This window comes from Sesamum indicum, linkage group LG9 (assembly GCF_026168435.1).
Source record: "Sesamum indicum cultivar Baizhima isolate 11 linkage group LG9, ASM2616843v1, whole genome shotgun sequence".
Taxonomy (NCBI): Eukaryota; Viridiplantae; Streptophyta; class Magnoliopsida; order Lamiales; family Pedaliaceae; genus Sesamum; species Sesamum indicum.
Genome location: NC_142665.1, coordinates 4,126,039 through 4,143,895, shown reverse-complemented (window position 1 = coordinate 4,143,895; position 17,857 = coordinate 4,126,039). Strand labels below are relative to the sequence as shown.

Here is a 17,857-nt window from a genome sequence, read left to right as displayed (position 1 = left end):
AAACCTTGGCCCTAATTGGATACAAAATCCATCCCACATCACCCGGTTCTCTAACTTGCAAAATCTGATTCATTTTTTTTTGTAAATTAATTAATATAATCTTTTAAAATAAAAAAAAAATATTTTTATAAATACCAAATAAAAAACATTTACTATTTTATAAATATATCTACTAAATAAAAATCAGAAATCTTAAACAAATATTATTCGTGGAGGGTTTGGGATGGGCCAGGGGCAGGGCTCAAAGAAGTTCTAGTGTGGGCCCAAGTTCAAGTCCAAGTGTTAGCCCAAACCTGAAGCCCACTCCCATCCAATACAAAATTCAAGAAACCACCGGCCACCTCTCCGCCCTCCGCCACCACCAATGGCCCTCCTTCTACCTCGTGTCAACAGAACCTCCCTCCTCCGCCTCTCACTCCGCCGCATCTCCACCACCACCGTTGTCCGAGACCCTTCACCCTCGGCCCCATCCCAAACTGTTCCAGCCCCACCACCAAAATCCCCACGGACCCGAACCCCACTGGAAAAACAATTCGACACATGGCTCCAAGCCCTCAAGCCCGGGTTCACTCAATCCGACGTCGTCGATGCCCTCCGTTCTCAACCCGACCCGGACCTCGCCCTCGACATTTTCCGGTGGACGGCCCAGCAGCGGCACTACAAGCACAACCACCTCACCTACCTCTCAATGATCGAAATCGCGGTCTCTGGTAAGCGTTACCGCGTCGCCGAGACTTTAATCGAAGAAGTGATCGCCGGCGCGTGCCCTCCAAGCCTCCCCTTGTTTAACACTATGATCAAGTTCTGTTGTGGCCGGAAATTCTTGTTTAATCGGGCCTTCGATATCTACAAGAAAATGGTGAAATCCGAGGATGCTAAGCCGAGTCTGGAGACTTATGCGTTGCTTTTGAATTCGCTTCTGAGGAAATTTGATAAGTTGAATGTGTGTTATGTTTATTTGCATGCTGTTAGATCATTAGCTAAGCAAATGAAGGCTTCTGGGATTATTCCCGACGCTTTTGTTCTGAATATGATCATCAAAGCTTACTCAAAATGTCTTGAAATGGATGAGGCCATTCGGGTTTTTCGGGAGATGGGATTGTATAATTGTGAGCCAAATGCGTATACTTATAGTTATTTGGCAAAAGGGTTGTGCGAGAAGGGTAGGGTGAACCAAGGATTGGTATTCTATAAGGAGATGAGAGGAAAAGGGTTGGTGCCGAAAGGAAGTACTTATTTGATCTTGATTTGTAGTCTTTCAATGGACAGGAGGTTTCAAGATGCGATCGACATTGCATTTGACATGTTGGGAAGCTCCATGTCACCTGATTTGCTGACTTATAAGACGTTGTTGGAAGAAATGTGTAGGGATGGAAGGGGTGATGATGCATTCGAACTTCTTGAAGAGTTCAGGAAACGAGACAGTTTTATGAATGAGAAGACTTACAACACTTTGTTGAATGGGTTGCACTTCCTAAGTCGAGATCTTTAGTTGCTTTGATTTCTCTTACGGTCTTTTAAACATGAATACACATTGTTTGAGATAATATCCAACGACTGAAATCACATAGATATTCTATTCATATTGATGGTTGGATAGGCTGAGTTTCCAAGTGTCATATGAAGTGCTTTTCGCTTTGTGGAGTTGGATTTTTATGAAACTAGTGACTGCACTACTGATTCCTCCTTCAAGCAGCGGAACAAATATTGGACAAGTATCGGTTTGCTTCCTTAATACGGGGAGTTTAGTGTCTTCTAATTAAAGCCTCATTCATTTCACTGCAAGCATCTGAAAGAAAGGTCCATACTAGATTCATCTGTTATCAGATGCTGTGTGTTCTTATCAGTGGCTCGGTTTTACATTTTGATGTTCTTCTATGCAATTATGTCTGGTGTTCTGATTCTACGGTGGCTGCTATAATGGTGACAAAGACCATAGCTATTGTTGCATCTTGATATTCTTGTTTATATGAGGTGTACCAGAGGATATCTTCGTGGAATAAAAGCCTTGCCCCAGACAGCACCCTTCTCCGAGTTATTACTAATGCAAGGTATGTGCTGGTTTCTCCCGGTGTTGAGCAACGGATCGGGTATTATTAATATGTGTCTTTGTAAGCTGTTTCACTGGCATTTGTCGGGTTTCTTGCAAAGTCAAATGAAGATCCCTGCCTTTAGTAGTGTATGTTTGTGAGGAATGTGTAATGAATTCTTGTAAACACTGATGTTGTATTTATACTTTCTATCTTTTTTGATAAATCATAATGTTAAGTTATAGAGAAAATGTCGTCAATTGGTCTGTCAATGATTTTTGGTCCTATGGTCATTTTATCATTTATTAGATTATCCACCGAAAAAAAACCGCTAGGAAACCCGTTATATGTTGTTCCAGAGATCAAAGAACAACCGTTTGAGAAGTTTATCAAAGATGAAGCTTAATATGATACAGAACATGATAAGTGTCTGGCTACAAAATGTCACCACTAATCATCAGTAGTATCTGAGAATTACAAAAGAACCATAAAAAGGTACGACCCCTGGATGGCAATTGCTCTTTTCTCCGAACATTCAAATTAGATATTATTACCGGAACAGCACTGCAAGAAAAAGAATATGAATGACGAAATTCATATTGTTACAATACACAAGTTATCACTAACTATATATATGAAGCGACGGCAACTTTTACTTTTTTAGTATAACAATGGTGCTTAATAGTGGCAAAAGTGTGTCTGAATTATAGCAGTTGACTGACGCATACATTGTGAAAATAGAAATCTCTGCAGAAAAAGTTGCATCGATGCTTTTCTTCATACTATCAAACGATTTATGCCTGTATTCGAGACTAGCGATGCCGCTCATGTGAGTTTATATCCATATTAACTATGAGTTGTTAAATCATAAATGATATCATCATTATTTATAAATTCAACGATTGACAATTTATGTGGGCACAAATTTACGTGGTGAGGCAAATAGCACCAACCCAGCTGATTGAGTGCTCCATTTTGGCCATCCACATCATACATGGCGCTAAAATATATGATGGCTAGCTTTCATCCCTAGCTACAAGTCATCTACGTATTATGTGGACTTGGTCCTCTTAGGTGCGTTAGAGCTGGAAAATTTTTACTCAGATCAGGTATGATTGTATTTAAATCAATTATATAGGGAGTGCAATACATTTGTCGATGTGATTGGTGTACAGTTCAAGAAAAGTGACCAATTACAGAACAAGTGTGTTAAACCTTTTTTGTAATTGATTTGATTCAATCAAACTAGGTTTGGATAAGACTTTTCCATTAGAGCTCATTCAAGATCTTGTATATGTGTGTCAAGAAAAATTAAGAATGACAATTCAAATAATATGTATTATATCTTGTGATAACTAAAATAAATATAATTTTTGTTGTTATTAAAAATTAAAAGAAGTATTATTAACCTAATAGAATAACAGTTGTTATTGATGCTGGATACATATATACATAATTTTTGGCAGACAACTTTTAAACAATCACCTAACGTTCGTCTGCTAATGAATGAGAATGATTCTATCATTTCCCACTAGTGAACAAGCGATCCTGAACTGCAGAAGCTATCATCGTGTGGTGCTATAACTAGTACTGTTCCCATTAATGAAGTAATCACTGGTCAATGCAGAGGATGAATCATCATTAGCTTTCCATTTCTGCAAGACTTGTGGGAGGCTCATGTGGACGTCGATCCCGAAGCTGTCATCTTCATCTGCCCCGGCTGCCCCTGGCTTCCACTGCTCCACCAGAGACGACAGCACGTTGACGGGGTGGCTCATGTCGGGCCGATGCTGAGGCTCTCTGACGGTGCAGTGGCCAGCTAGCTCGGCAACTTTCCATATCTTGTGGAAGCCCTCTTCGTCCATGGTTGAGCTTAGGGTGGGGTCCACGGCGGCCCTTACGGCGTTTTTATCGTTGAGGAGGCGGCGAAACCATGTTACCAAGTGGCATTTTTCCTCAGGCAAGGAGTCGTCTAAGGCTTTTCTCCCTGTGATCATCTCCATCAGGATCACCCCAAAGGCATACACGTCAACTTTTGTGGTAACTTTTCCTGTGGCTGTTTATCGACTTAAATAGTTAATACATGTCTGATTGTATGATGATATTATATTTCAGGTTGATGAGAAAATGTGCATGAAAATCATCTTTCAGAAAGTATGATTTCCATAAAAGTTGATCTATGTACTAGTACATACCTGCGTATTCTGGAGCAAGATAACCAAAGGTTCCAGCTAACTTTGTTTCAAAGGAATGGTTTCCATCAGGGGCAGCTTTCACCAGGCCAAAATCAGAAACCTTTGCCCTGATATCATCTCCCAGAAGGATGTTGGAGGGCTTCAAATCTCTATGAATAAAGCTCTGCTGAGCCAAGCTATGCAAATACTCAACCCCTCTTGCAACATCCAGAGCTATAATCACCCTCTGGTTCCAAGTGAGTGGAGGAGATCCTGTCTTTTTCCATTGGAACAAATGCTCACAGAGACACCCCTTCGGCATGTACTCATAAACCAGAAGCCTTTCACTGTCGTTGTTGCAAAATCCATGCAGGGCAACCAAGTTCCGGTGCCTTACCTTTGTGAGGACCTCGATTTCAGACTTAAACTCGTTCAGTCCCTTGTCAGTTATAAAAGAGGATTCCATTCTCTTGACTGCTATTCTAGTGCCATCATGGAGTTGTCCTCTGTAGACAACCCCGAATCCTCCCTTTCCTAATATGTTGTTTTCGTTGAAGTTGTCTGTTGCTTCTCTGAGTATGTCAATTGGGATGGTAATATTTCCACCATCATATACATGGTAGTCACTCTTTCCAGCAGTTTCACTTAGACTACTAGCAGAGTTAGAGCTTTTTGCATTCGGATCTATGTCAATCAGTTGTTTTCCACTGTTTCCTTCTTCACTTGCTTTGCTAACCGAGTCGTAGCTGTTTGTTCGCTTGTTCCTGTGGCGTCTGTAGATCAGAAAGCCCAGGACTACAATAAGAAGAGCTGAAACTAGGACAGGAATGGCAATTCCCCATGGCGAGACAGAAGATTTTGAAGCTGAGGCTGATTGAATGTCTGCTCCATTACCTCCGTAGGAACGTTCAAGTGGAGAACGAAGTGGAATATCTTTACCGATGAATTCGTTGCCAGAGACTTTCACCGTTGTGGAAGAAGGGAAATCTGGTACTTTTCCAGAAATGTTGTTGTTGGAGAGATCAAGAGTCTGGAGCTGCTTTAAGCTCGCCAAGCTCACAGGTATCACACCTTCGAGTTTATTGTCATTTAAAAGCAAAGTTTTCAGAGTGGTTAAATTAGCATAGGCCGGAGATATGATCCCGATCCAGTTCTGCTTCCCAAAATTGATTGCGGTCACACTTCCGCCCTCACACGTAATAAATTTCCATGCCTTACAAGGGTCATTCCCCTCCCAAGATTCTGCCAATATCATTGGGGAGTTCATTGCGCCAACAGCCTCGAGCAATGCAGTGACCCGTGGATCACACGGGCCTGGAGTAGAGAGACAGAAATTGTTTGTAGTCCCAAGGTTCGCCTCAACGCCTCGTCGGAAACTAGGAACTGGTCCCTGGAATTTGTTGTTCTGCAACGTGACCATTTGAAGCTTCGGAAGCTTTGTAAGAGAATCGGGAATCACACCGGTGAGAAAATTGTTGCGGAGCTCAAGTTCAGATAGTTCTGTACAGGCAGAAAGATCAGGAATTGGGCCTGAAAATTTATTGGAATGGAGCCAAACGGTTTTCAACTGCGTCATCATCCCAAGAACATGAAGCGTGCCTGAAAACCCCATCGCCTGATTGTTGATCCATAAATTCTCAATCGACGACTTGGAAAACGACACCGGCAACCACCCTGTCATATTGTTGTAAGAAAGCCTGAGGGTCTGGAAATTCAGCATGGAGTCGAAAATGTCTGGAATTTCCCCCACAATGTTTGCCATGCTTGCGTTGAAACTGACTAAAGAATTGGAATCTTTCAGGCTCACAGGGATTTCCCAGGGGGGAAGATCGGTGTTGTTCATGATGCTGAAAGCTTGTAAACTTGTCAAGCCTGACAGGAATCCAGACGGGACGGAATTGAAGCTGTTCTCATCAAGATTGACCTCTTCCACGGAACTTGGCAAAGCTGGTAAGGCCCCGGAGAGCTGATTTCTTTGAAGGCTGAGAGATTTCAGGCTAGAAAGCTGGTTGAGTTCCGATGGCAACGTCCCAGAGACAGATTCTGATGCTAAGTTAATGGAGGTAACTTGACCTGAGGAATCACAGCTGATGCCGTGCCATTTGCAGAAGCTGGAGCCCGTCCAGCCCGCAGGGGTTGGGCTGATAGACTTGGCCAACTTGGCCATGACATCCGCATCACCGGCAGAGACATGGCCAATGGCAGTGACGAGTATCGTCGTTAAGATATAGATGGCACAAAAGAGACACTTATCTCTCTCTTTAGGCGGTCGTGGTGGTGGCCGTTGTGGGCGACGGTGGGAATGGCGGTTGCTCTCAGCCGTCCCCCCTGGCATGTGAGAGGAGAGATTGGTGGGAAGAACAAGAGAAGTGAACGGTGAAACCGTTAGTTAATGGTAGTTGGTTAAAGACTTGTTTTTTTATTTTTTTCCAAATGGTAAGTGAAAAATAGAAAAGAAATGTCAGAATGGTATTTCATGTAAACCCTTGAGAAGGACATTTTCTTGAAATCTTTGTGTATTATAATTACTTCTATTAATGTATATCATAATGATTGGTGGTGGTTATTGGATATTACTTTCTTTTTTTTTTTTCTTTTTTTGCTTTATTTTTATCTTCTCATCCCACTTCATCATAATTTTTGTATTTCGAGTAATATTAAATATCAAAAACTAAATAAAAATACCTATTATGAACGTAAATAAATACAACGATCTAATACTTTAAGTTCTTGATATTTTAATTTTAGTATTCGAGCATCAGGAAAAAAATAATTTTGCATTATTTCATAGAGAATAATATTTTGATGATGGTGTACAAATCAGTATTTGATTGATCAATATGGAATTTATCGACGAAAATATTGGACTAATTTGTCCACGCGTTTCATTTTGAGTATTATTTTAAGAAATATTAATTATCAAGAAATAAGTATAAATTGAGAATCCATTTTTAATGGCAACCAATAATTTGCATAAAATCAATTATTATGAAGAAGTAAAACAAAATCAACAACCAACTTATAATAACAATCAATTAATTGGAACAAGATCGTAAATGTGTATCTCATTTATAAAAATGGAGAGGATCCAATCCAAAAGCAAATCTCGTCGGAATTGATCAAATTCTTTTTTATTCAAAGTGCACCGATCAGTCATTGCGTTGCGGCTCCCTTTGGTGGTTATTATGGACATGAATGCGTGCTATAACTACTCCACCCCATGTATGTATACTTGCTTGAGTTGAGCCTGAGGCTGAGGAGAACAGACCAGAACAGAACAGAGTCAACAGACCACAAAGTGGATTTAGTAATTGCAGTTAAATACTAAGAAAAAATCAGATTTTCCTGAGTAAGAAACACCCACAGTACCTTCACAAAAAAGGTTTTTTCTTTTTTTTTGTTCTTGTTCAGTTCTTAACAAATCAGAAATAAGAGTAAGAGTTTTATAGTGGTTGGGCATTGAAGATGAAGATGGTGAAGAATTTTCTAAAACCATGAAGAAGAAAAAGGAAGGAAACAATCGACCAAAAATGAGAGGCTTTGAAAGAAAGGATTAGAATAAAACATTAAATAGTCGGGTCATTGAAGTGCGTTGGGTCAACGGGTCGGGTTTGGTGATTGACAGGCTGCAAGTGGGCTGCCATCCAGAGGGGCCTTGGTGAGTTGGGCCTGGGCCAAAATTTAACACCTAACCTTCCGCCGTTCACGGTCATAGAACACTCTAGAACTCCCACACTCAATAAGACCCTCCCTGCCCTCACTCTCCTTCCTCTTCCCATACAACCAAATCTCCGTCAGCCATTCACATTCACTCATCTTCGACGTATACGATCGCATTGTCGTCATTCTCTAGCAGTTCTGGAGCTGGAAATGGAGAACGACTTCGGGATTCCGCCGGCGACGGGGTTGGATGAGGACATGGATCTGCCGGAGGAGACCAGCTACATGAAGGTCGGGGAGGAGAAGGAGATCGGGGAACAAGGTTTGAAGAAGAAGCTTGTTAAGGAAGGTGAAGGCTGGGATACTCCTGATAGTGGCGATGAAGTTGAAGGTAGTTATCTGTATTTTGATGGTTTTCTGGTTGTTTTTTAAATTGATCGGTTGTGGGTGTGTGTACTTTTTTATTTTTTTGTTTCTATTGTTGTTTGGTTGTTGCGGTAGTTGATTGAGTGATGAAAATTTGTTTGCGGAAAAATTCTCAGTTCATTACACTGGGATATTGCTGGATGGGACCAAGTTTGATTCCAGTCGTGATAGGGGGGAGCCTTTCACGTTCACTCTCGGCCAAGGTTAGCTAAACTTACTTTCATTCGATGACTGTTGTGTTTGATTACTTGTGTACTCTTTGGTTAGCAATGTTGGATGCTTGAATGGCTGCCAACGTTGAAAGTTTCACAACTAGAATCCACTCAGCTTGTACCTTAAAGCAATATTGTTTTAAGATGTATGCTACATATGTGCATATGCATATTGTTATTTTATATGTGTATATATTCGAACACAACATGTATAGTTAGGTGCCAGTGTGTCTAGCCATCTCTCTCTCTTTACACGTGCACAGATGCGCATCCGTGTGTCTACTGCTCTGCAATTTACTGCACCTGTAACTTTTCATGTGCAATATTGTTTAAGACAAATTGCGTTGTGCTGGAAGGAGTGACCTAACTTTTTATGTGTGATACTGGATTTGGTGAATATGAAAAGTTCGCCTGGTGCATTTTTAATCATATATGGACTTACTACATTAAGGGGTGTAAAATAGTGATAAAAGGTATTGAATGAACTTGACATGAATTGCCATTCCTGAAGTAAAATATTTACTGTTTCTGAGTATTCAGTTTAATTTATGCAAATGTTGGTCAATTTTGCGCACAAAGACAAACATAGAGTAGGCGCAGGTGGATAAGAGAGCGAGAGATATTAGTTGGGGACTTGGGGGTAATGTTCTATTTCTGTGGAAGAACCTGCTATGTTTTCTGTGGTTAAGGTTGTATAAGGGTGTGCTTCATCTGAATCATAGACTAGTTTATAGTCTTAAGGACCAGAAACAGAGTGCTGCGATTTTGGTATCCTAACGAAGTATGCTCTAAGCTATCCTTGTACCCTGAACACATTCGGTTGTGTAAATATCAAGTTGGAGTTTGTTGGACTTCTTTTGTCTATATGAGGTAGGTTAAAAATGCCCCATGACACCCTCCATTTCTTTTACAGGACAAGTGATCAAAGGATGGGATGAAGGTATCAAAACAATGAAGAAGGGTGAAAATGCAATTTTCACCATCCCACCTGAGTTGGCGTATGGTGAATCTGGTTCTCCTCCGACTATACCTCCAAATGCTACACTACAGTTTGATGTTGAATTGCTTTCCTGGGTCAGTGTTAAGGACATCTGCAAGGACGGTGGTATATTTAAAAAGATTCTGAAAGAGGGAGAGAAATGGGAGAACCCCAAGGACCCTGATGAAGTGCTTGGTATGGAAACGATGTGCTTTCCAAATACATTAAGTTGATGTTATATTAACTTATTAATAACTATATTGTCTCCTATAATCCAGTCAAGTATGAAGCACGACTGGAAGATGAAACTGTTATTGCCAAATCTGATGGAGTCGAATTCACTGTTCAAGAAGGTATGTTTCTGAAGGATGACATGTGCTTAAGTTTTACTCTTGAGTTCTACTGATAAGATAATTGTATTTAGGTCATTTTTGTCCTGCTCTTTCCAAGGCTGTGAAGACAATGAAGAAAGGCGAAAAGGTCCTGCTAACGGTCAAACCTCAATGTAAGAGTTGTTATTGCAAGTTATCAGGACTCTAGAATTGAAGCCTGTTTCTCCTGCATAAATTATTTAGGAGCATTCATATCTCTCCTTTTGATGCAGATGGGTTTGGTGAAAAGGGCAAGCCAGCCTCTGGTGATGAAGAAGCTGTTCCACCCAACGCTACATTGAATATCGCACTAGAACTGCTATCATGGAAGACAGTATCCAATGTAACAGATGACAAGAAAGTTATCAAGAAGATACTGAAAGAAGGAGAGGGATACGAGCGCCCGAATGAAGGAGCTGTTGTCAAATGTAAGCACATGAAATGATTCCTGTGGCTTTTTGTTGTCAACTCTCAGAGGTGTCATCCATTCATATTGTTTCAATTGTCCAGTGAAATTGATCGGAAAGCTGCAAGATGGTACCATCTTTGTTAAGAAAGGTCATGGGGATGATGAAAATGATCTTTTTGAATTTAAAGTAGACGAAGGTACATTGTATATTCAATTCTTTCCCTCATCAATATTTGATTTGCATTCACATGAATAAACCTAATTTGCTTCTTGATTAAGCAGAGCAAGTAATTGAGGGGTTAGACAGAGCTGTGAAAACAATGAAGAAGGGAGAGGCAGCACTCTTGACAGTTGCCCCAGAGTATGCATTTGGTTCGTCTGAGTCACAGCAGGAGTTGGCTAGAGTTCCTCCAAACTCAACTCTGTGCTATGATGTTGAGCTTGTCTCTTTTGTTAAGGTAGTTCTTCTAATGAGCTTTAGTGTGTTTGCATCCATACAAGTTTGAGGGGCACAAAATCAAACTTGTTAACTCATGTTTCAGGAGAAGGAATCTTGGGATATGGATACAGCAGAAAAGATTGAGGCTGCTGGCAAGAAAAAGGAAGAAGGGAATGTTCTGTTCAAGGCTGGCAAATATGTCAGAGCCTCAAAGAGATATGAGAAGGTAAATATTTTCGGATCTGTTTTAATGGCTGTATTAAATTTCTATTTGCCGTCGTTTCTTACATGAAGAATATTCAACCAGGCTGCCAAGTATATCGAGTATGACACTTCTTTCAGTGAGGAGGAAAAGAAACAGTCCAAAGCACTGAAGGTTACTTGCAACTTGAATGATGCAGCTTGCAAGTTGAAATTGAAAGACTACAAGCAGGCAGAGAAGCTTTGTACCAAGGTTTTGTATCTTAATTCACATTAAATGGGTGTTAGAGGTTTGATGAAACTAACAAGGAAATTACCTCCTGAAGGTGCTGGAACTGGAGAGTACAAATGTGAAGGCGCTCTACAGAAGAGCTCAAGCATACATGAACATGGCGGATCTTGATCTGGCTGAATTTGATATAAAAAAGGCACTTGAACTTGACCCGGATAACAGGTAAGCAAACTCAAATTGTCTCAATAATCTCTTCCTAACATCACTACAATTCTGAAGATTTTCTGTGTTCATTGTGAAAATAGGGAGGTGAAGCTCGTATACAAAGCTCTTAAGGAGAAGGTGAAGGAATATAACAAGAAGGATGCCAAGTTCTACGGAAACATGTTTGCCAAGTTGAATAAGCTGCAACCATTTGATTCCAACGTAATGCTCTGCTTCTGAAAGTTGTTATATTTATCGTTCCTCCCATATATGATGGAAGGCTGAGTGATTTCTTATATTTTGGGTGTGTGCAATTTTGCAGAACACGGCTCGTAAGGAGGACGGACCCATGAGCATCGAAAGCAAGGCATAATAAGCATAACCTCTTAACATGAGTTTTGCAAGATTTTTCTTTTCGTGCCCGAGTTTCTTGTTCTTCTTCTATATGTAGAACTAGTTGTGAGTTGTCTTGGATTGTGATAAATTATAAATGGCTCAGATTTTCGAGTGTCTCTCTCCATGGAATTTTAAGTCTTTGTTACATATCTAAGATAAGAGCCTGTTCATCCAGCACACCCGATGCTTTCAATCAAATTCTCAAAACCCCACCCTCCCTCTCTGCTCATGTGAATATTTCTTTTCATTTATGCGAGTTTAATATAAAGAATTACAGTAAATTGCGTCGTCAATCCTCTAAAATTAAATGTACTTATATAAATATCCCTCATCATTTATTAACTGCAAATACAATAAAATGTTAGTATAATTTACGACAAAGGATATTTGTATAAATTTTTGTTATTAAATATAGGATATTATAAATATTACAAACTCAGAAGTATATTATGATGAGAATGTATGTATAATTAAAATCATTAATATAATTTATTAAAATAATAATATAAATATAAATATAAAGTATTTATGTTACTACACTATAAATTTCACTGTCCAGAAGCAACGGTGCTATTATAATATAGGAGCAGAATTTGAATGACAGAGAGTGTTGGGTTGAGTGCGACCCAGGCCCATCTAACATTTCCACGCTCCGACATAGTCAAAACTCAAAAGCCCTACTCCCCTGTCTTTGCACTCATCCCACCAATCCCACGCCACTTAAACATTTCACTCACACTCCCATGGACTCCAACGGAGTTGCCGAAACGCCGGCGGATATTCGCCGGGAAATCGCGTCTCTGGAGAAGGTCAAGGCGGAAATCGACCACCGTATATCGGCTCTGCGAGTTCGCCTAACTAGTTATGGTTCAGTAAATGGGAACGAGGTGGCTAATTCGTCTGCTCCGCGCCCTGAGCAGACGCTTCTCAGTGGTCAATTGTCGCCTGATATGATTTATAGATACAGCCGCCATTTGTTGCTCCCGTCCTTTGGGGTTGAGGCGCAGGCGAATTTGTTGAAGTGTTCCGTGTTGGTTATTGGAGCTGGAGGCTTGGGCTCGCCGGCTCTGCTTTACCTTGCGGCGTGTGGTATCGGTGTGTATGGATTAATTGGCGTAGTTCAAGTGCTTTTTACCGTATAACTGATTTGAGATTTAGTGACGTGGTTTTTGGTTGCATTATATTGATGGTTGTTTGTGATTGGCGCGTGTTTCCAGGCTGTGTGGGTATTGTTGATCATGATGTTGTGGAGCTTAACAATCTACACAGGCAGGTAAACGGGGGAATAGTAAACCGCACCATTTGTTCTGTTTTTGTCATCAATTTTAGTGACTGTCCTGTTTGAAGCTAAAATTTGATTTGGGCAATAGTTATATGTTATGAGGAAGTAGGAACCAAATGGAAATGAAAGACATTTGGAGGAAAGCAGTTCATTAGTTTGCAAATGAAAGATAGAAAAGAAGCCAGAGAGAGAAACTGCTGAAACGATGTATTGATTGGAATTTTGAAAATGCCAACTTCCATGTCCTACAATATGGTTAATCTTGTAATTGTGCTTTTACCCCTGGGTGAGATGATTTGAGTTGTTAGTGACCTCCATTGACAAATTCTTGTGATTGTCTTGTAGATAATTCATACTGAAGCATATATTGGAAGATCAAAAGTAGAGTCTGCTGCTGCTGCATGTCGCGCGTATGCTACTTGCTGGTTCTATTTCTTAGTTTCTTTTTATTTTAATATAGCAGCACAGGAGGATAGTGTTGTATTTTATCTTCTTTAGTTTGAAAAGTTGCAGTCTCATGTCAAAAGATCATTGTTCTAGCTCTTATTATCTTAACATTGTTGATTTAGGATTAACTCTTCTGTCCAAATAGTAGAACACAGGGAGGCATTCCGTACGTCAAATGCGTTGGAGATTGTGAGAAAGTATGATAGTTCGCTGTCCATTTTGTTTTCCTCCAGTATTTCACATTCATAGTTCATAGTGGGATGAAATTCCATATATGAGGCTTTTCATGTTTTGCAGGTATGACATTGTTGTAGATGCAACTGATAACGTACCTAGTCGTTACATGATCAGTGATTGCTGTGTTGTGTTAGGAAAGGTGAGTTGTTGTGTGCTATATCTTTTTTAGGAGAATGAAGTCTACAAAGAACTTGATATGAACAGATTGGTTTCAACTCATTAAAATATATATTAACTTTTGAACTTAGTAACATGTCCATCAAAGTTTATGATAGTTCCAGTTCGATCTGTTATTGTTGCTATTGTTGGGTTTAGAAGGTAATCATTTATGAGGAAAATCTTAATCTTGCGTGTCACTGCCGGGACAGTAAATTGCAAATTTCCTGTCATATTAATATTTCTTTTGTAGATTGCTCTAATATATTTATTCTCATATAAACTTCCTTTCTACTGACCATGCATTTGTTTGTGCTTGTAGCCTCTAATTTCTGGAGCTGCACTTGGACTAGAAGGACAGGTACTTTTGGGGCAACTCATGTCAAACCCATTGGCTAAGCTGTTAGTTGTAGGAAACTTCAATGTAGGGCACAACTGTTGTTGGTTGTATTGTTTATCCATCCTCTTTTGCTTATGCAGCTTACTGTTTACAATTATAAAGGAGGTCCATGCTATCGATGCCTATTTCCTACTCCACCACCTACAACAGCATGTCAAAGATGTGCGGACAGTGGAGTTCTTGGAGTAGGTACATTGAGGATATAAAACTTTTATTGATGATTTCAGAATCATTTTGAAGATACAAATTATCTTACAGTATCTGGTGAAACAATTTATATATCTTCTTTTCATAAATGTTTTAATTTTGTGTGTGTTATGATTTTAAGCATTTTAGTTAGTGGTATGTTACATATTTTTTTTTCCTCTACTTTCTCATGCCCTTTTCTCTTTGTTATTATGGTTTGGAAGGGCTGTTGGTCAGGTTGGGTATTTAGGCACAAGCCCACTAAAATTAACTATTGTATAGAATTTTCTATTGACTGCCTGCTGATCCTTACTCTTGGATGTTAAACAGAGCCACTGCAACTTATAAAATCTGACCTTATCCTGTGTTGGATAACTGGAATATGTTCAAAGACTAAATGAGTACTTTTTAGCAAATTGAAGTTTAGCTTCATTGTATTGTTGCTTATTTATCTTTTGCGGTTGAAATACAGTTCCTGGCGTTATTGGGTGTCTCCAGGCATTGGAGGCTATAAAAGTTGCAGGTGCAGTTGGTGAACCACTTTCAGGAAGGATGCTTCTGCTTGATGCGCTTTCTGCTCGAATTCGTGTTGTATGTTTATGTCTTGTTTCTGCCCTACAGTTCAGATATTTATTCCATTCCTCAACTTTCAGCATGAATTCCCCAAAATTTACTATTTGATATGAACAGTTTATCTACTCCAGAATGAGCGCTGTGTTTAATTTATTTTAAACTGACATGGATCCTGAAAGATACGAATTGAAACTTTTTTGGAAGTGAATCATGGTTCTGTTCAAATGTCATACAATGTACATGACTTGTGTTTTGTGGAGGAAGTACTTGCTTATATTTTACTGTACATAAATGACAAAATACACATGCTAATACAAAGGGCGGAGGAGCTCCTATGTACACTGCATGCGCTTTAGTTATATTTTGTTTTCTTTCTTGTTATAAAATTTGAATTAATTTTCAATCTGTGGTGTCATTATCGTAACTCTTGCCGCTGCATGTTGTAGGTCAAAATCAGAGGGAGGTCACCACAATGTGAGGCCTGTGGAGAAAATGCAAAATTGACAGAAGAGCAATTTTGTAATTTCGACTATGAAAAATTCACTCAATCTCCACTATCCACGGTGCATGTCTTCTTTGTTATTCGTGTCCCCAATTTCTTTGTGTGTAACATTGTCTGTAACTTGCATACTTACCAAAGTGAATTGTTTTGAATTACAAAAATAAATGAAGATTCTGACACCTGATGTACTTGAGAACAGATTTAATATTCTCATCTATGTGAACCTTGAATAGTTAATTATTTTTTAGAATTATTACCAACCGGTCTCATGGTGGTCACAATCTCTATTATTATCAGTTTGTAGCCCCTAGAACAGGTTACTAGGACAATCTGTTCATCCTTTCTCCTACCAACTAACTTATCTATCAGACTGCATCCATGCTTCAATTTTTTATGTCTTATGCATGTACTGTAAAATATGTTTACAAGCCGACAAATTTGATCTTTTTGGAGCTCACTCGATTTTACGGTTTCATGACCACCTTTATCATTACAGTCTCCACTGAAGCTACACCTACTTCCTTCAGAGGCTAGAATAACGAGCAAGGAGTATAATGAGAGAAATTTAAAAGGTGAGGCACATGTCTTAGTAGACGTGAGACCTTCTCATCACTACAAGATTATCTCTCTCCCAAAGTCCATGAACATTCCTTTGGCAAGTCTGGAGGCAAGGTTGTCCGAAGTTTCTGCAGCCTTGGCAAGAGAAGAAGGGCACAAGAAGGACGATGACAATCAAAGTGCTTCTTTGTATGTTATTTGCAGAAGAGGCAATGATTCCCAAAGGGCCGTTCAGTATCTTCATAAGATGGGGTTTGCTTCAGCTAAGGACATTATCGGAGGGCTTGAGTCGTGGGCCCACGACGTGGATCCAAGCTTCCCAACCTACTGAACATGCTTGGTTCTCCTAAACATGGTCGAGCTTTGCATATAGGTCCAGGTATGTGCTGTACTTTTTGGTTGGGAAGAGAATTCAGAATATTTACTTTATACTCATAACTCATTGAGACAGAGAAGGATGATATTTGAGGATGATCTTGATGATCCATGTATGTTTTATAATCCTTCACTACTGTAACATTGTCAAAAAGAAAACTTTGCGGGAATAGAGAGAAAATTGAAGCTCCTCTTTGTTGTCATATCCTGGGCTCTGCAATGTACCTCAACTTTTTATCTGATTCTAATGAGAGAGATGCTACTTGTTTAGAGACATGAAGCAAACGTATAAAAAAAATGTCTAAAACCAGCATATTTTCATATTTAGTTGATCCAACTATAGGGTTACTACACGAAAGAGCGAGTATGAGGTTGTGATTGTAATTACGGCAAGCTGTAGGGGGTCCATGAGTAATTTACGCTATATTGAATGATGGGGGTATGGTGAAAGTAAGCCTAATAACACATTTAATGAATTGGATAAGGTTCATCATTTATCAGTGGATTTTATGAAATCGCTCCTCATTTTCAAAATGCGGGCGATTTGTTTCATCTTCCCACCATGTCTGAAGGAACTTACTTGCCTACCTTGGGCTGAGATTTGACTGAATTTGAAAAAGGAAATAATGATAAAATAAATTGCTCAAGAGTCTCTTGTAAACATTTTCAAGAGCTCTCCTCCAGGAAAAGGAAAAATGAAAAATGCCAAAAAGGGGGAAGCGCCCCTGGAATCTGTACGCTTCTGAACCAACTCTCTCTCTTCACTGAAAGCGTGCAAGTTGCTTCAATCATTCCCACCAAGTTGATAAAGATCTTTATGGTCTTCTTTTTTTTTTTTCTTTTTTATCAAATATCCTCTCTGTTCACCCCAATTAATATTTCCAAAATATACAAAAAAAAATTAAAACTCTTATTTAATCAAGCATTGGCTTCTCACATTAATTGCAATCGAAGAGTCTAAATAATATATAGCTTCAATACCTCTTTCTTTACTGGGTATATTTTCCAAATGAAATCATAATGTTCATATAAAGTTAGAATTGACAATAATAATAAAACATCAATCATATTACACAACGAAAATAAAGATAAAAGAGAAAGAGTAGATATTCCGTAGGAAGAAGGCATTGGCATTTGAGGCGGGGAGAGCGAAAGAGATGAGGTCAGAGACTGTCCCTAAACGGGAAGGGTCAACAACCCCACTTTACTCTAAAGCCAACTCCCAAAGGCCGAAAACAGATAATAAATATAGAAATAGCCTTATCTCTTTCTTTACATTTTTACATTATCCTCTTAGTACTCATGAGGGTACCTGCCTTTACAAAGAGCCAAGGGTGGGTGGGTGGGTGTTTAAATCTATGCACAACTAATACATCCAACTAAGTTCTGGAGGAGAAAGGAAAGTTGA

At 39.4% G+C, this 17,857-nt stretch overlaps 4 protein-coding genes across 4 annotated transcripts; 3 read left to right on the top strand and 1 right to left on the bottom strand.

Moving 5' to 3' along the window:
- Positions 1 to 324: 324 nt before the first annotated feature.
- Positions 325 to 2,302, top strand: LOC105170541 (Tetratricopeptide repeat (TPR)-like superfamily protein). The gene has a single exon (XM_011091342.3). It carries the CDS (start codon positions 365 to 367, stop codon positions 1,490 to 1,492), a length of 1,128 nt encoding a protein of 375 aa, XP_011089644.1. The 5' UTR covers positions 325 to 364; the 3' UTR covers positions 1,493 to 2,302.
- Positions 2,303 to 3,477: 1,175 nt separating this feature from the next.
- On the bottom strand, positions 3,478 to 6,539 carry LOC105170540 (receptor-like kinase TMK4). Its single transcript, XM_088884647.1, has 2 exons — positions 4,226 to 6,539; positions 3,478 to 4,086 (listed from the first exon to the last, which is right to left on the bottom strand). Exons 1-2 carry the CDS (start codon positions 6,537 to 6,539, stop codon positions 3,596 to 3,598), a joined length of 2,805 nt encoding a protein of 934 aa, XP_088740773.1. The 3' UTR covers positions 3,478 to 3,595.
- A 1,377-nt stretch (positions 6,540 to 7,916) lies between these two features.
- On the top strand, positions 7,917 to 11,849 carry ROF1 (rotamase FKBP 1). The gene is made up of 13 exons (XM_011091340.3): positions 7,917 to 8,255; positions 8,407 to 8,493; positions 9,416 to 9,676; positions 9,760 to 9,834; positions 9,906 to 9,986; positions 10,086 to 10,280; positions 10,363 to 10,458; positions 10,544 to 10,719; positions 10,804 to 10,926; positions 11,008 to 11,154; positions 11,228 to 11,355; positions 11,439 to 11,559; positions 11,660 to 11,849. The coding sequence occupies exons 1-13, from the start codon at positions 8,075 to 8,077 to the stop codon at positions 11,708 to 11,710; spliced, it is 1,722 nt and encodes a 573-aa protein (XP_011089642.1). The 5' UTR covers positions 7,917 to 8,074; the 3' UTR covers positions 11,711 to 11,849.
- Positions 11,850 to 12,328: 479 nt separating this feature from the next.
- On the top strand, positions 12,329 to 16,652 carry CNX5 (co-factor for nitrate, reductase and xanthine dehydrogenase 5). Its single transcript, XM_011091339.3, has 10 exons — positions 12,329 to 12,828; positions 12,951 to 13,006; positions 13,361 to 13,425; positions 13,585 to 13,659; positions 13,760 to 13,838; positions 14,178 to 14,216; positions 14,336 to 14,444; positions 14,914 to 15,032; positions 15,461 to 15,577; positions 16,013 to 16,652. Exons 1-10 carry the CDS (start codon positions 12,477 to 12,479, stop codon positions 16,403 to 16,405), a joined length of 1,404 nt encoding a protein of 467 aa, XP_011089641.1. The 5' UTR covers positions 12,329 to 12,476; the 3' UTR covers positions 16,406 to 16,652.
- The last annotated feature ends 1,205 nt before the right edge of the window (positions 16,653 to 17,857 follow it).

What these genes read in the sequence shown, in the direction of transcription:
- LOC105170541 (XM_011091342.3), top strand. Translation starts at nt 365, where the DNA reads ATGGCCCTCCTTCTACCTCGTGTCAACAGAACCTCCCTCCTCCGCCTC.
- LOC105170540 (XM_088884647.1), bottom strand. Translation starts at nt 6,539, where the DNA reads ATGCCAGGGGGGACGGCTGAGAGCAACCGCCATTCCCACCGTCGCCCA. An exon ending in TCTTGCTCCAGAATACGCAG is followed by an intron (nt 4,087 to 4,225) that starts GTATGTACTAGT and finishes GTCGATAAACAG; the next exon opens with CCACAGGAAAAGTTACCACA.
- ROF1 (XM_011091340.3), top strand. Translation starts at nt 8,075, where the DNA reads ATGGAGAACGACTTCGGGATTCCGCCGGCGACGGGGTTGGATGAGGAC. An exon ending in CGAATTCACTGTTCAAGAAG is followed by an intron (nt 9,835 to 9,905) that starts GTATGTTTCTGA and finishes AATTGTATTTAG; the next exon opens with GTCATTTTTGTCCTGCTCTT. An exon ending in GAACTTGACCCGGATAACAG is followed by an intron (nt 11,356 to 11,438) that starts GTAAGCAAACTC and finishes TTGTGAAAATAG; the next exon opens with GGAGGTGAAGCTCGTATACA.
- CNX5 (XM_011091339.3), top strand. Translation starts at nt 12,477, where the DNA reads ATGGACTCCAACGGAGTTGCCGAAACGCCGGCGGATATTCGCCGGGAA. An exon ending in TTAACAATCTACACAGGCAG is followed by an intron (nt 13,007 to 13,360) that starts GTAAACGGGGGA and finishes ATTGTCTTGTAG; the next exon opens with ATAATTCATACTGAAGCATA. An exon ending in CTCAATCTCCACTATCCACG is followed by an intron (nt 15,578 to 16,012) that starts GTGCATGTCTTC and finishes TTATCATTACAG; the next exon opens with TCTCCACTGAAGCTACACCT.